The sequence below is a fragment of the Elephas maximus genome, chromosome 8, assembly GCF_024166365.1.
Source record: "Elephas maximus indicus isolate mEleMax1 chromosome 8, mEleMax1 primary haplotype, whole genome shotgun sequence".
NCBI classification, from domain to species: domain Eukaryota; kingdom Metazoa; phylum Chordata; class Mammalia; order Proboscidea; family Elephantidae; genus Elephas; species Elephas maximus.
The window spans coordinates 7335728-7353289 of NC_064826.1; the positions used below are offsets into that span (position 1 = coordinate 7335728).

The window sequence follows — 17562 nt, forward strand, 5'->3', positions numbered from 1 at the left end:
AGGTATAACGGAATGAAATGTTGCCCAGTCCTGCACCATCTTCATGATCGTTGATATGTTTGAGCTCCTTTTTGTGGCTATCATGTCAGTCCATCACATTAACGGTTTCTCTCATTTTTGCTGACACTACTTTGCCAAACATGATGTCCTTTTCCAGCAATTGGTCTTTCCTAATGACATGTCCAAAGTAAGTGAGTTAAAGTCTCATCATCCTCATTTCTAAGGTGCATTGTGATTGTATTTCCTCTAAGACAGACTTGTTCCATCTTCTGGCAGCCCAGAGTATATTCAGTATTTTTCACCAACACCACAATTCGAATCATCAATTCTTCTTCTGTCTTCCTTTTTCTTTATCCACGTTTGCATGCATGAGGCGGTGTAAAAGACCATGGCTTGGGTCAGGTGCACCTTAGTCATCATCAGAAGCTCTTACTAAGGAATATTTTAATGCACTAGGAACTAATTTAACGCACAAATACAGACAGTTGAAAATGCCCTTGTTGAGTCTCTGGAGACCACTGTGCTGTCAAGAGCTTCTGGAGGTGGCCTTCCTGGGGCCAGGGCTTGTGAGCACAAGGCACCTCAGACCCTCTAACTGCCTTTTTGTGAGGGGCTGGGGTGGCCTTGCAGCACTGTGGAGAGACTGCTGGCGCAGAAGTACACAGCTGTCTGTGAGGGGGCAGCCGATCCCAGTGTGAGAAGGAAGTGCTCCTTTTGTGGTCTGGAGGCATTGTACCCATCAGGGATATCACCTTTGTCAGTGACACCAGCACCGACAGAGGAGTAGATCAGCCGCAGCCCCAGTCCCGGGTCTTGTCGGTACCAGAGCATGTAGTCATGGTTCAAGTCTTGGAAGCATTGCAGGGTCACCTTCCCCCCTGTCCTTGTGATTTTGTGCCTCGGGGTCTGGGTAACGCCAGCATCTGTGTGCCCTGTGGGGACAGAGAGCAGCAGAGCCTGATGCTGTGGTCCCAGGAGAAGGGCTTGTATGGAGTCCATGGGAGGCCCAAGAAAGGAGACGAACCTGGGACCAGGACTCACCTGCCCACAGGACACAGAGGGCCGCAGGGAAGAGGAGCCTGGGGTGCATTGCACTGCGGAGAGAATCTGTGTCTTCTGGCTCAGTGTTAGGAAGCGGAGCCTCGGTGAAGACACTCAGTGATGTCATCATCCCCACAGGTACTTGGGCTGAGGAGCTTAGTAGCTATGCCCCTCCCGACAGAAACAAGTCAATCACAGATGTACAGCTGAAAAGCTCAGAACGGGAACATTTGTAGCTCTGTTTGTAAAGCAGTTTATCTGCGTATATGCCCTGTCCCTGACTTTTGGGAGGAGATTTGTTTCTTTATGCATATTTTATTCCCACTATGAAACAATCCCTCATTAGTAATGTTTCTGAAGTCCCTGGGTGTCACAAATGTTAAGCCCTCGACTACCAGCCAAAAGTTTGGCAGTTCGAACTTACTCAGTGGCATCTTGGAAGAAAAGCCTGGTGAATTGGTTTCCAAAGGCCACAGCCTTGAAAACCCTGTAGGCCAGTCTGCTCTGCACCCATGGGGCCGCCACATGTCCGAGATAATTCATTAGTAACTAACACCAACAACAAAGTGTTTACTCTTTCCTATAGGGTTGCTATGAGTCGGAATCAACTTCACGGCTGTGGGTTTTGGGGTTTATAGGAAAGATCCTCCTGGCTACCCTGGTGCCTTTTATGACTTGTTTGATCAAAATTCTCCTCCAGGAATATTTTATCAGTTTTCCTCCTCACCCAGACTCTTCTGGGTCACTGGTGTCTGCCCACAGAGACCCCGTGGTTAAAAGAAGCAGCCTGACAGCACCTTTTCAGAGGTGAAGGCTCATTTTGCAGGGTCTCTAGCTGCCCTCCACTCTGGAATCCCATGTGTTCTTGTGGGCCAGGTTCTTCCTTGTTTGGGATGAGGGTGAAGAGGACTGAGCTGCCTGAGTCCTTGCTACTGTGTTGTCCTGGAGGAAAAGTGGCTCTTTTGAGTTGCAAATGAGGTTCACAGAGAGCCTCCCAGGTCACAGGGAAAAGCTCTGTCTCCATTCAGAAAGTCTGTCCCCACCAAATGGAGAACTATGGATTGAGTCACGAGCTTGCTATAGCTCAGAACTTAAGTGTGGTCAACAGCAGTCCATGTTGCTGTTTCACATACGGGCCATAGCTCAGTGCGAGCTATTTCTGTGACCGTGCATTTTAACGTAATATTTGCAAAAGGGAGATGGTTGGATCTCAAGTCATCTGCTCGCTCAGCGTGTTATCATCTCGTGTTGCTGCTATCAGCTGCTGTTGAGTTGATTCTGGCTCATGGCGACCGTCTGCGTTAGAGCAGAACAGCTCCACAGGGTTTTCTTGATTGTAATCTTTATGGAAGCGGATTGCCAGTCTTTCTTCTGTGGTGCTGCTGGGTGGGTTTCAGCTGCCAACCTTCCGTTTAGTAGCCTGGTGCTTAACTGTTTGCTCCACCCAGCGGCTCTGTTCTTAAAGATAAAAGATAAGGAATGTGAATTTTTAAAATTACATCTTGTTTCCCAAACCTCGAAGATTTTTTTCCATAGTAGATATCCCAGAAATTAACACATGAGTAACAACTATCCTATATCTAAACTACAATAGGTTTTTAGGAACAAGAGGACAGCAAATTTACATTTACTCTCACGCCTTTCATTTACTGGTCTATGCAGCAGGGGCGCTAGATAAGGTCTTGGCACTCAAAACATACCCATTCCTGTCCAGTTGCTTCTGACTCATAGCGACCCTATAGGACAGAGTAGAACTGCCCGGTATGGTTTCCAAGGCTTTACAGAAGCTGATTGCCACACCTTTCTCCTGAGAAGCTGCTGGGTGGGTTTGAACTTCCGACCTTTCAGTTAGCAGCAGAGTGCTTAACCATTGCACCACCAAGGCTCCCTCTTGGCACCAAAAAAAAAAAAAAAAAAACCCCAGATCCGTTGCCATTGAGTTGATTCCGACTCATAGCGACCCTATAGGATAGACTACAACAACTGCCCCATGGAGTTTCCAGGTCCTGCTGATGAATTCGAAGAGCTGACCTTTTGGTTAGCAGTTGAGCTCTTAGCCACTGCACTGCCAGGGCCCCAGGCACCCTTAAATGCCCTCCAACACTCTCAAGAGCCAGAAGCCTTGAATCTCCATTTACCAGAGTCCCCTGACAGCACATTTCTGGAAACAGTTTAGCTTCTTTCAATAAGCTACAGTGGGGAAAATTTGGCAGACAGAAGAAAAACATTTCATCCATAGCAGCAGGCAGGTGCTTTGCAGGGGCCTCTGGACATTTCCCAGTGAATCACCCACATGGTGGCTCAGGTCCACTCTGACCCTCTGCTGTTTTCTCAGGCTCGTGACCCGGGCAGCTGTAGTAACTTCAGATTTCTGATGGCTAGTAGGTGCCTGAGAGCTGGCTGCAGCCTGCCCAGGCACTTCCTCCCCAGCCCTTCTGACGCTTTGAGAGCACCAATTCCCTGTGTTAACTCCCACCCTGCGCTCAATTCCTGGTGGACTGCTGTTACCTTGGCTGAATCCTCCGTGGTCCTGGGAAACCCCCTAGTTACTTAGCTCTGGATTAGGAGAATGTCATGGCTGTGCTCCATGTGGCACTATGACGGAGCAGAGGACAGCGTCTTCCAACGGAGCCACAGCTCGGGACCAACACGTGTTCTCTGGCTGAAGCTTTAGGTCCTGGAAGTCGGGGCAATAAGCGGCAGGAACCACACACCATGGCTCGTGGCCTCCCCCACCTGCTCAGCTGGTTCCTACACAGAGAGGTGTGCTCCATTGCATCTTACTAACCAAGACCAGGGACACTGTGGGAGTTAGGAAACATTGGTTTTGGAGCCTAGAGACCTAGGCTTGAATCCTGGCTCCGATATTTGTAAATATGAAATACAGGGAGCCTCCATGAGCCGCAGCTTCCTGTCTGTAAAATGACGGGAGCCGTCTCCAACTATCAAGGGGATACAACAATGCCCTTCCTTGTACCTCACTCTCTCCCACCAGGTGCCCCCTGCCAGGACCCAGCCTAGACTCTTTAAGCTGTGTCTCCCACACAGCTGTCAGCAGCTCTCCATGGAGCCACAGTGCCCTCAGGTGCTGCCCTTTGCTAGGATTGGAGGGTGCCGGTGAGAGCTGAGGACCTGAGTGACCTGATGGTCAGGAAGCTCCAGCCTCGCTCGGTGGCAGGGAGTGCTGGGGAAGGGCCGCAGTACCGAGGGGCTGGGCTGGGGCTGGGCTGCCACCCGCTTGGCCTCCCCTCACATCCCGAGCGGGGGCCAGAGGTTTGGGTACAGGTGGGAGGTTGCTCTTCAGGGCTGTGTCGCTGCTGCTGACACAGAGGAACATGGCTGAGCCCCCCTGCTCCAGGGTGTTCAGGTTCAGCTCCGAGTGGTAATCAGTGAACTGTTTGGCTGAGAACTGGCCCGGAATGTCTCCTTTCTCTCTCTTCATCTTTTCAAAATACTCTACTAGGAAGTTGGTGCCCTGACCCTGGTTCTGCTGGTATCAGTACATGCTGCTGTGTCCAGAGATAAGGTGGCGTTGCAGAGTGGCTTGTGCCCCCTTTCCTGTGATAAGGTGTCTTGGAGACTGGACGATACCAGTGTACACAGGACCTGTGAGGAAGGGGACAAGCTGGAACCTAGCTCATGGGGAGCCTGACACTCAGCGTCAACTGAGACCTGTGAGTTCAGGGAGGTCTCGTCCAAGCCCAGGACTCACCTGCCCCCAGGAGACTCAGAGCCACCCAGCAGAGGTGCCCGGAGCTCCTGGCAGGGTCGGGCAGGATGGGGTGGATATTTCCAGCTCAGTGTTTGGAGATAACAGGGTATGTCCTCCCCTTCCTCTGACTAGAACGTCCCTGTGAAGCTGCTGTTCTGACATCACCGTCCCTGTAGGATCACAAGCACCTCCCCCATCCCCCGTGACAGCACAGGCTCAGTGGACCCAGGTCCTCCCCTCTGTCCAGCTCCCGGGAAGCAGGTGGGGCCGGCAGGCTGAGTCATCCGGGCAGGGTCTGGGCAGTAACCATCTCACAGCCTCTCTGATCTTTCTCTGAGACTGTTGATCCTTTGCATGCACCTGGCCTTGGTTACCCTGGGGGCTGCCTCCTGAAGCCCCTCACACCCTCACCAAACATAGGCTCCAGAGTGCTCCCTCCCTGCCGTGGCAAAGGCACCTGCAGATCATGTCAGTGGCTGCAAGAGGACTGCATTTGACCCCTCATTCCTCGCACTAGCCTGGTTCATCAAAGACTTGCCCCCTGCCAGGGCCCAACCTAGACTCTTTAACCTGTGTCTCCCACACAGCTGTCAGCCACAACGCCCTCACGCGGCCAGTGGTGTGGCCACAGGATGCAGCACTATGATGTGACCAGAGGAGGCTGGGCCTCACCTGGGAGGCAAGACACCCCCCAGGACTGCTGGGCACAGGCCCATTTCATGTTTGCTGCCTCCAGTGCAGGCTTCCTAGCAGAGAGGGAGGCACGAAGCCAACATTTGCCTAAAAGGAGAAAGCAAACTCTAAATTTCATCAATTAGTGTTCTAGTCAGGGAGAGACCAGCCAGTCATTAGATGCCCGCTGCCTTGGGAAGGGGGTGGAGCCTGGGCAAAGCCCCTCTTTAACCAAACTTAATTCCTGAATAGAGGAGGTCCTGATTTTCTCAGCTCGAAAATCTTCTCCACAGTGCGTGGAGTAACCCTGAAGGGGAAACTGCCTCTTTGCAGGTCTTGTTTTGTGAATACCCATTCAACTATTTTGCTCTTTCGTATTGAGTTTGCTGGCCATTTTATGTTTGATCTGTAGGAATTCTTTACATTAGGGATTAAAAAAAAAAAAAAAAAAAAACAGTTGCCATCAAGTTGACTCCAAACCATGTGTGCACAACAGTGTGTGCAGAGTAGACCTGCTCCATATGGTTTTCAAGGTTGTGACCTTCCAGAAGCAGATCACCAAGGCTTTCTTTCAAATCATCTCTGGGTGGATTTGAACCGCCAACCTTTCAGTTAGCAGTTGAGCACTTAACTGTTTGTACCACCCAGGGACTCTTTTATTTATATATATATCTCCCCATTGCCGTAGAGTCGATTCCACTTATAGCGGCCCTATAGGAGAGTAGAACTAACTGTCTCATAGGATTTCCAAGTGTTACCAACTGCCAGTCTGACACAAATGGTCCTCATCTTTTCCCAAGTAAGAATACAAGTGAAAGACAAACTATCTTCAGCAAGCTTTATTTTGCTTGAGTCAAGCAAAAGGAGTCAGCAGGGGACGAAGCCTCTCCAAAAGGCTGACTTGAAAAGGGAAGCAACGCTAGGGCTTATATGGGTTCAGTGGAGACAATAGAGTAATGAATATTTAGTGGGCTTCTTTCAAGGGGCTGGTACTTCTCAGAATGGTGGTGGATGATAATTAGATTGCACTCACTTCTGGAATCCAAGACGGAACCTGCTGATATTCAAGATGGAGTCCTCTCGGCAGCCCTTGGCATCACTTATTATGAGATATAGTGCAAGCAAACTGATGTTTGGCCCTACATCTCCATCTTTGAAGGGCTAAGGAAGGTTAAATATCGGTCACACTTTGTTCTTCTGCACATACAGGAGCCTGTAAAGGGAAAAGGACTAGAAAAACACTAAGAAAAAAAAAAAAAAAAAAGAGGTGGTAATTCAAGGGATTGTTTCAACCTTATCTCACATTGACAGGGTGTGGTTCCAGTTTACCCAACTTCTAGATGGTAATCTTTTAACAGATGTTTTGTTCCACCAGCACAGTTAACCCTATCTGTCTCACAATGAGTGGCTGGTGAATTCGAACTGCTGACTGTTTGGTTAGCAGCTGTAGCTCTTAACCACTGTGCCACCAGGGCTCCAGATACATATAAAACCCAAAATCAAATGTCTTAGCCGTCTAGTGCTGCTGTAACAGAAATACTACAAGTGGATGGCTTTAACAAAGAGAAGTTTATTTTCTTACAGTAAAGTAGGCTGAAAGTCCAAATTCAGGGTGTTAGCTCCAGGGGAAGGCTTTCTCTCTCTGTCGGGCCTCTCATCAACCTTCTCCCGAACTAGGAGCTTCTCAGCGCAGGGACCCTGGGTCTAAAGGACTCCCTCTGCTTCCAGCACTGCTTTCTTGGTGGTATGGGGTCCCCAAGTCTCTACTTGCTTCACTTTCCTTTTTATCTCTTGAGAGATAAAAGGTGGTATAGGCCACACCCCAGGGAAACTCCCTTTATATTAGATCAGGGATGTGACCTGGGTAACAGTGGTGTTTCAATCCCACCCTAATCGTTTTTAATATAAGACTATAATTACAAAATGGAAAACAACCACACAATGCTGGAAATCATGGCCAAGCCAAATCGATACATTTCTGGGGGGACATAATTCAATCCATGACACCAAACCTGTTGCCTTCAAGTTGATTCTGACTCATAGCAACCCGATACGGCAGAGTAGAACTGCCCCATAGGGTTTTCTAGGAGCAACTGGTGAATTTGAACTACTGATCTTTTGGTTAGCAGCCAAGCTCTTAGCCACTACACAACCAGGGCTCCCCATGTATACGTAAAACCAAAAAACAAAAGCCACTGCAGTTGGGTCGATTCCAACTCCCAGTGACCCTATAGGAGAGAGTAGAACTGCCTCATAAGGGTTCCCAGGCCAAAATCTTTATGAAAACAGTCTGCTACATCTTTCTCCCAAAGAGTAGCTGATGAGTTTGAACCCTGGACCTTCTGGTTAGCAGCTGAGTGCTCTAACCACTGTATCACCAGGACTCCTATATAGTATATAACACATACATATATAGTTATGTCTCAGATTAATTTGCTTAGTGTTATCTTTGGATGAACAGATTTTTTTAAGTTGAATAAAGAATAATTTATTATTATTATTATTAATTTTATGGTCAGATTTTTTTGTCTTCTCTAAGAAATTTTTACCTGCTCCAAGGCAATGAAGATACTCACACGTGTTTTCTTCCAGAAGATTTTATAATTCTAGAGTTTAACTCATCAAGGACTTTGATCCATTTCAAATTAATTTTTCTATGGAAGGATCAACGAACTTCTGTGAAACATCAGATACTGAGAATAACAGGTTTTGCGGGCCATCTGTTCTCTGTCACGGCTACTCAAAAGCAGCCATTGATAACATGGACATGAATGAACATGGTTGTGTTCCAGTAAAACTTTATTCATGGATACTGAAAGCAGGTATAGACAACATATAAATCAATGAGTGTGACTGTGTTCCAATAAAACTTTGTTCAGAGATACTGAAATTTGCATGTCATATAAGTTTTACATGCCACAAAATATTATTCTCATTTTGATTTTTTTTCAACCATTAAAAAATATAAAAACAAACAAATGAACAAAAACGCTCTTAGCTTCTGGGCCATGCAAGAATAGGCAGAGACTGGATTTGACACGTGAGCTGTAGTTTGTTGAGCCCTGGATTGTGGTGTGAGATAAAGATTGAGATTCTCCTTTTTCCGTATCAATATACATTTTTTCTTGCATCATTTGTTGAAAAGAGTATTCTTTTCCCTTTTAATGCTCTTTTTAGTTTTGATCTAGGAACTAAAATATGCGTCTTTAACTTAACATAGTCTACCTACAAAAATATTCTATTATTTAGCTGTGTGTTTTTCAGAAATGTCTTTTATTAGATAAAGGAAATTTCCTATTACTCTTAATTGCTGAGAGTTTTATCAAGAATGGATGTTGGGTTTTGTCAATAATTTTGGGATATCTATAGAGAGGATGGAGCCCTGGTGGCGAAGTAGCTAAGAGCTCAGCTGCTAATCCACCAGCTGCTCCTTGGAAACCCTATGGGGCAGCTCTACTCTGCCCTATAGGGTCACTATGAGTCAGAATCAACTTGACAGCAAACAACAACATAGAGAGAATCGTATGCTTTTTCTGCTTTTAATATTTGATATGCTACTTGTTTTGTACTATTATAAAACTATGTTTTGAATGTTAAACCAACCTGGCATGACTGAGTTAAGCGCCACTTGGTCGTAATGTGTTATATCCTTCTTAGATATTACTGGACTTAGTTTGCTTCGACAGTTTAAAAGAATTATTGAATCTGTGTTCATGAGGGACATTGATTTGTAGATTTCTTTTCTTGTAATATCTTTATCTGATATTGGTACCAGGGCAATGCTGGCCTTAGGATGAGTTGTAATATCTTTATCTGATATTACTATTGGGAATGCTGACCCCAGAATAGGTTGGGAATTTTTCCCTGCTCTTCAATTTTCCCTGAAGTAATGTTTTAGTGGCATCCTACCGATTTGATTGGTTATGTTTTCGTTCATTTTGAAAACCACTTTCTAATTTTCCTTTTGGCTTCTTTTTTGACTCACCGGCTATTTAAAAGATTATTATTTCATTTCCAAATATTTGAAAAACTGCCAGAGTTCTTTCTGTGTTATTGATCTCTAATTTAGTTCTGTTGAGGTCAGAGAACAAACTTTGTATAGCTTGAACACTTTTGTATTTATCGATACTCATATAATGCCTGAGTCTAGTCCATCCTGGTAAATGCTCAGTGTGCTTTAGAGAAGAATGTATGTTCTTTGGGGTTTGGGAAAGGTATTCTATCAATGCCTGATAAGTCAAGTTGGTTGGTAGTGTCATTGAGCTCTTCTATATTCTTATTTATTTTCTGTCTACTAGTTTTATCGATTACTGAGAGAGGAGATTTGAAACCTCTGACTAAAATTGTGGACTTGTCTATTTCTCTTTGCAGTTCTGCTTTTGCTTCTGTGTTTTGAAGCTCTGTTATTAGGTGCGTAAATATTTATGACTGCTATGTTGTCTTGACAGACTTTTTTTTTTAAATTGAACTTTAGATGAAGGTTTATAGAACAAACTAGTTTCTCATCAAACAGCTAGTACACACATTGTTCTATGACATTGGTTAACAACCACATGGGCTGTTGACACTCTCCCTTCTCATCCCTGGGATAACTATTACCAACTTTCCTGTTCCCTCCTACTTTTCAGTCCCCAGCTCAGGGCTGGTGTGCCTCTTTAGTCTTGTTTTGTTCCGTGGGCCTGTTCAATCTTTGGCTGAAGGGTGAACCTCAGGAGTGGCCCCATTACTGAGCTGAAAGGGTGTCCAAGGTCATACTGTCAGGGTTTCTCCAGTATGTCAGGCCAGGAAGTCTGGTCTTTCTTTTTTAGTTAGAATTTTGTTCTACATTTTTCTCCAGCTCTGTCTAGGACCCTTTATCATGATCCCTGTCAGAGCAGTCAATGGTGGTAGCTGGACACCATCTAGTTATACTGGACTCAGTCTGGTGAAGGCTGTGGAAGATGTGGTCCGTTAGTCCTTTGGACCAATCTTTCCCTTGTGTCTTTAGTTTTCTTCATTTTTCCTTGCTCCTGAAGGGGTGAGACCAGTGCAGTGTCCTAGATGGCCACTCACAGGCTTTTAAGACCCCAGATGCTACTCACCAAAGTAGAATGTAGAATATTTTCTTTCTAAACTCTGTTACGCCAATTGAGCTAGATGTTCCCTGAGACCATGGTCCCCATGGCGGGGGCGGGGGGGGGAGGGGGAATGTTTTTTAGCCAGAAAAGCAACTGGTATTCCTTTTAGCCTGCTTTTCTTTCTCTCTCCTGACCCTGTCTTTTTTGTAAAACCACTTTAACATTATTTGTTTGCTTTTTTGACTTGTCCTTTTGCCTCTTCCCTACCTCTTTCCATCTCAGGTAATAAATCATACAATAGGATGTGTATCAATCATAGTTTTTGCCTCACTTACAAAATCATTTATAGCTACTTTACAGTCAAAATTAAATGCTGAACTACACAAAGCAACATTTAATACTCTTGTGCAATGGATATAGAATAACAACAATATGGAATCCCTTGCTTGAACTAATCAATTTAAAAGATAGATCATTGCTGAGAGGTGTTAAGTCTCCTGTCACTTTATGAGATTCCATTGTGCTTTCCACTATGTCAAGTAACCACAACCTGCAGTTTAGATTTGTCATATGCCAGATTTTCATTTTGTTTTAATACTTATATTAGAGTTTATAAAATACATATTTAATTTTGTATGTTTCACTTTGTCTAAATGGCATCATTCTCTTCACATTTCTCTATAACATAACATGTTGTTTTTTCCATCCAACAGATGTGTATGATATTAACTCATGTCAGTGCATATAATTTTAGATAATCCATTTTCATTGCATTGGGCAAATCTTAGCATTCCATTATATTAATTTTCTAGAATGTATTGTCAATTCTTCTATTAACGCTTACTTTTTTTTTTTCCAGGTTTTTGCTGTTACAAACTTAGATATGCAGACGACACAACCTTGCTTGCTGAAAGTGAAGATGACTTGAAGCACTTACTGATGAAGGTAAAAGACTACTTCAGTATGGATTATATCTGAACATAAAGAAAAATCTTCACAACTGGACCAATAAACACATGATAAATGGAAAAATATTGATTTTAAAAAATTTTTCTTTTTTAGGCAGACCATCAATGTCGGGTGAACTTTCTAGATTGTTTTATTTGAGGACCGACGACCCCAACCATCCTGGTAAATTTTAGACTTTCCTCTTGAGTTACTAAATATTCACAGAAAAGAACATTCCAGTCTTGTAATGGAGAGAGGTGGAGTACAAACACCAATATCCAATTAGGGGGAAAGGATTTGGGTAGCTCAAAATTTAGTGCTTAGTTTTCTGTCAATCTGTTTGTTTTCAGTGTGGATTATTCTCTCTCATCTGCATTTGATATTTAGCTTTAAAGTTACAGACATGAAAAACCAAAAAACCCACTGCCATAGAGTAGATTCCGACTAACAGCGACAGAGTAGAACTGCCCCATAGGGTTTCCAAGGAGTGGCTGGTGGGTTCCAACTGCCAACCTTTTGGTTAGCAGCTGAGCTCTTAACCACTGGGCCACTGTTGCTGTTGTTAGGTGGCATTGAGTTGATTCCAACTCATAGCAAGCCTATGTACAATAGAATGACACACTGCCCAGTCATTCTCATGATTGTTGTTATACTTGAGCCCATTGTTGCAGTCATTGTGTCAACCCATCACGTTGAGGGTCTTCCTCTTTTTTGCTGACCATCTACTTTACCAAGCACGACATCCTTCTCCAGGGACTGACCCTTCCTGATAACATATCCAAAGTAGGTGAGATAAAGTCTTGCCATCCTCACTTTTAAGGAGCATTCTGGCTGTACTTCTTCCAAGACAGACCGGTTGGTTCTTCTGACACTCCATGGTATATTCAATATTCTCTCTTTGCCAACACCATAATTCAAAGTCGTCAATTCTTCTTCAGTCTTCCTTATTCATTGCCCAGTTTTGCGTGCATATGAGGCAATTGAAAACACCATGTCTTTGGTCAGGTGCACCTTAGCCCTTAAAATGACATCTTTTCTTTTTAACACTTTCAAGGGATCTTTTGCAGAAGATTTGCCCAATGCAATGCATTGATTGATTTTTTCACTACTGATTCCATGGGTGCTGATTGTGGTAATGCCCAGAAATTCTTATTTAGTTGGTATGGGGTGTGCCTTTGGCATTGGCATTCTTGAAATGCTCCCAGGTGATTCTAAGGTCCCGCTGGGGTTGAGAAACTCTGCATCTTGTTTATCTTCTCTGGAGAGCAACAGAGGCTGTCCTGGGTTGGAGCCGTGCAGGGTGGAGCAGGGCATCTAGGAGGGGAAAAGCTCCCTAAGCAGACCTTGAATCACTCACCCTCTTTTGAACACAGCTGCACCATGCATTTCAGAGGGATTCCTTGGGCTTCCAATTCCCAAATCTTTCTGGGATCCAGAGGAAAGGGAATCAGCTAGTTTCTGGTGTCTTGGTCACCTTGCCTTAAGGGCTTATGCTATTTTTAATCCCTTGTTATACTTACATAAGCTTTCTACATATGTGTGCACTTAGGTAACCACCACCCGGATTACAATACAGAATATTTTCAATATATGCAGAAATTCCCCACTTGTTCTTCCTCATTGCTGTTTAGATTTCTATTACCAAAGATTAGTTTTGTCTGTTCTTGACCTCCGTATGAATAGAATCATAAATTATGTACTCTTTAATGCCTGGCTTCTTTCATACAGTTTAGCCATATTGTTGTATGTGTCGGTGGTTTTTCTTCTCTCTCTCCTTCTCTTCCTCTCCCCCTTCATCCTCCTCCTTCTTCCTCTTCTTCTTTTCCTTCTTCTTCTGCTTCTCCTTCTTTTCCTCCTCCATCTCCTCCTTCTTTTTCTGGGTACTATTGTCTTGTATGAATATACCAATATTTTTTTCTCATTTATTGGGATTTGGTTGTTTCGGGTTTTGGCTGTTGTGAATAAAGATGCTATGAGCGTTCCTGTTCGACAGATAAGGCGATTTCCCAGGCAGGTGCCTAGGAGTGAGATTGCTGAATCATAGGGAGACGCATTGTTCCTCAGTTCATCCACACCCAGGCCAAACTCTCTTCTCCAGGAAAGTTGCTGAGTGTTCCTTCAGGAACCTCTTCTCCCAATACAGAGAATTTGGACACTCCTTATTCAAATATTGATACCTCTTTTATCACTGATTTAATGCCAGGGTGATTCCCTAGCATAACACATTTGGCTTAAAGTAGATTCTTGTGGTATGAAGATCTTACCCTAGACTCAGTCACATATCTATCTATACTTATTTATTGATGTATTTATTTGTCAATTAGGTATGAATCAGACAAATACAGGTGTCAGCTACGTGGTGATGTTACCATTTCCTAGAAGGTAGGTCCTTATCTGGTGAGCTGAGACTTGCCAATTATCTGGACATCAATCTTTGAGAAAGGGAAATAACTTTATTGAAATTAGTAGAGCAAGGATCCTGGAGGAAGTTCCTCAGATCCGGCTCCCTGAGCTATGGGGAAGCAGGGCTTGTATGTGATTTAGGCAGCAAGATGGTGGTTGTGCAGGCTACTGGGGAGGGAAAATTCTAGAATGCAACCAGGAAACAGGAGGTGGCATAGTTATTGTCGGACCTCCTGCTTTGGAATAGGGTCCAGGTGATGGTCTTCCTTCTGATTCGTTCCCCCTGATGCTGTGTCCTCTGTCGATGGCAATTAGAGGTCATAGCTGACCCTTCTGTGTGTGCGTGGTCAGCCAAATCTGGCTTGGGCTAGTTTAAGTACTAATGGAAGTTTGCTGGCATTTGTAGGGCCAGGTTACAGTAGATGCTATGGGGATTTCAAAGTGTAAGATCAGATCCTACTACTAGAGGACCTGTTGGCATTCCAGAATATGTGCAAGTCATTATCAGGGGTGAATTACCCCATAAGCAAGGTATGCACAGGCTTAATTGTACTTACTTACCTATCTGTAGTGCAGAATTTTATGTGTTTTTCAAAAGATGTGGTAAAACCCAAGTGAAATTGTAAACTACAGAGTAGTAAATAAACACAGTTTAGGAGCACTGGTGGTGCGGTGGTTAAAGTACTGGACTGCTAACTGGAAAGTCAGTGTTGTGAAATCCCCAGCCGCTCTGCAGAAGAAAGATGTGGCAGTCTGCTTTGGTAGAGATTTCCAGCCTTGAAAACCCTATGAGGTTGCTATAAGTCGGAAGCGACCCGACAGCAGGGGATTCCTTGGTTACTGTAAACCGGTGCCTACTGTGCTTACTGGTTAATCCGCCCCTGGCCATTCATCCATCCAGTACAAAGATCTAACAGCTTCTCTTTCCAGGTGAAATCTGGGCCTGCTGTTTAGGCCCCAGGCGTATTTTACAGAAAGATCCGCAAGGCTCTCTGGCGGTCAAAGGGAGTATTCACCACATGCCTGTGGGCCTTTCCTGTAGTCCTCCCCATCCCCCAAGGACAGTGAGAAGTGGACAGCTCTAGCAGGTGAGGCAGCAGCCAGGTATCTCCAGCACGTAGTGGAGTTTAAAAGAAGCTGTGTGTGGTGTGGTGTGGTGACCTGCCAGCATCCTCTGCTGAACTGTGTTATAGCTACACCATTATCCAGCCATTAATATGGATTGACAGTTGCCTTGTTAACCTCTCTAGCTACACTCAAGGGGAATGTGCTCCTAAATCCCTGTTCTAAGTTCTAAGTTCTCTACTTTTCTCCTTGTACATTCGCTCATCGAGGGATTGTATGTGCTTTCATTCTCCAGCTGTGCTAAATGTCCCGAGTTTCTCCCTCCCTCCAGATCCGCCCTTGAGCATCCAGCTGATGCCTGCACGCTTCCACTAGGGTTTCTGTCCCAAGGGTACCCGGTCTCAAAGTAAACCATGGTCTTCCCCCACCTGGTCCTCCCAATCCACCCAGCTCTAGTAGTCATCTCCACCACCTCGCTGTCTAGTGACTCCCATGTCTAACCAGTTACCTGTCCTTTTGATTGGACTACCTGAACGTATTTTAAATCCCTCCTTTCCCTGTATTTCTACCACCACCATAATCATCCTAGCTTCACTTAAGAATACAGGGTCCCCGTGTCAGTCGGCATGAACTGGTGCTGTGTCCAGATCTACCTTTCTCAAGCCTGCTGACTAGTAAAGACTCTGTCCTCATCCATTCCCTGGGGTGAATATGGCCACAGCATTGACTGTAATCCAAACCAAATTTGTCCTCCTTGGACCATGACCATCAAAATAAAATCCTCAGCATTTCTTCCAGATTTTTGTTGATCGGAATGTGCATTTCTTTCTTAGGTGTAGCGCTTTCTTTCTGTGCTCACTCACTCTTGTCAATGAGCACAAGGTGTGGCTCCAGGGTTTGCTATTGTTGACAGTGCTGCTTAAGAACACTGTCGCATCTGTGTCTTCCCATGTGTGTATGTGAGAGTCTCCCTGGGTGTAAACCTGGGAGTGAGCTGGTGGGTCGTGGGGTTTAGGAATGTCCAACTATATGAGATAATGCCAAACTGCCTCCAAATTGTTTCTGTCACTATGCTCCCACAGTGATTAAAAATTCATTTTGTCCATTCTCACCCTTTCCAACCTTGGGTATGGTCAAACTTTTCATGTTTTCATAACTGTTATGGATTGAATTGTGTCCCACCCTAAGTATGTGCCCACTTGGCTAGACTATGATTCCCAGTATTGTGTGATTGTCCACAATTTTGTCACCTGATGTGATTTTCCTATGTGTCATAAATCCTACCTCTATGATGCTAATGAAGCAGGATTAGAGGCAGTTATGTTAATGAGGGAAGACTCAGTGTACAGGATTAGGTTGCATCTTGAGTCAATCTCTTTTGAAATGCAAAAGAGAGAAGCAAGCAGAGAGACAGGGGTGCCTCATACCACCAAGAAAGTAGTGCCAGGAGCAGAGCTTGTCCTTTGCACCTGGGGTGCCTGTGCTAAGAAGCTTATTGGTCAAGGGAAGATTGATGACAAGGACCTTCCCCCACAGCTGACAGAGAGAGAAAGGCTTCCACTGGAGCTAACACCCTGGATTTGTACTTGTAGCCTATTCGACTGTGAGAGAATAAACTTCTGTTTGTTGAAACCATCCTCTTGTGGTATTTCTGTTATAGCAGGACTAGATAACTGAGACAATAATCTCATGTATAAAAACTTGCATATCGTTATGTCTTGCTTAGCATTTTCCTCATCCCCAAAGAAATTAAATATCTCTTCCTCTGTTTATTGGTCAAATAAGTTTCTTCTTCTATTAAGGGCATGCGCATGTTTGTTTTTTTTCCCCCTTTCTACTTGATCATTCAAGATTGGTGGTCACTGTAATATTTTGATTTCCCCTAGCGAAAGATTTTTCTGCAAGGGCCTACACTCACTGCTCTACTTAACCGCTTCTGGCTTTGACAGAGCTCTCTAGGTCCTTAGACAAGCCATGTTGTTGAAAGTCACCCTTATTTGCTCCTCTGCCTTCACTCCCCTTAGTCACCTCTCTCAAGAGGCAGCTCAGCCAACACCTTCCATATAGCTGGTCTTACCTGTTCATTCATCAACGAAAGCACTATGTAGTTCATCACGGAAATGTTCCTCATGACTGAGACTTTTGCTTCGCTGACTTATCCCTCTTTTATGTCAAGGGCCCAGCATGGTACAAGATGTTGTCAAGTAGTCTAGGAAATCTGAAGTCCACGTTTACCACAGAAAACTCACACATTTTATAGATCTATCTACAGTGAGTTTTTCTTATCATATTTTCCATGATTAACATGTGGCAGAGTCAAGACAACCACCCAAGTTTTATAATTTTCCATCCAGGGACGTCTCCATGTTGGTGTCACTTTATAGATCCAGCGCCATGCCCGTTTTCTGGGTTTCACAATGGTGCCCCTACAGTTCACACTTTGAAACTCTCTGTGTATATATACATACACACGTATACACTGTCTCTCTACACATACACACACACATGCTCAATCTCTCTCTTTACACACACACACACACACAACACACACACACAATCACAGGTGTCTCAGTTCAAGGAGCTATGGTTTCCTACCCTGCACACCCCTTCCACAGGGCCCATAGACCCCTGGGGAACAGAAAGAGGCATCCAGGCAGTGGTTCT

General features: G+C 44.6%; 1 gene segment (V, D, J or C); it reads right to left on the bottom strand.

The window, feature by feature from the left end:
• Positions 1–591: 591 nt before the first annotated feature.
• Positions 592–1121, bottom strand: LOC126082142 (T cell receptor beta variable 6-5-like). The segment is given in 2 exon segments: positions 592–932; positions 1042–1121. Coding segments are annotated over 2 exon segments (390 nt in total).
• Between the last annotated feature and the right edge of the window lie 16441 nt (positions 1122–17562).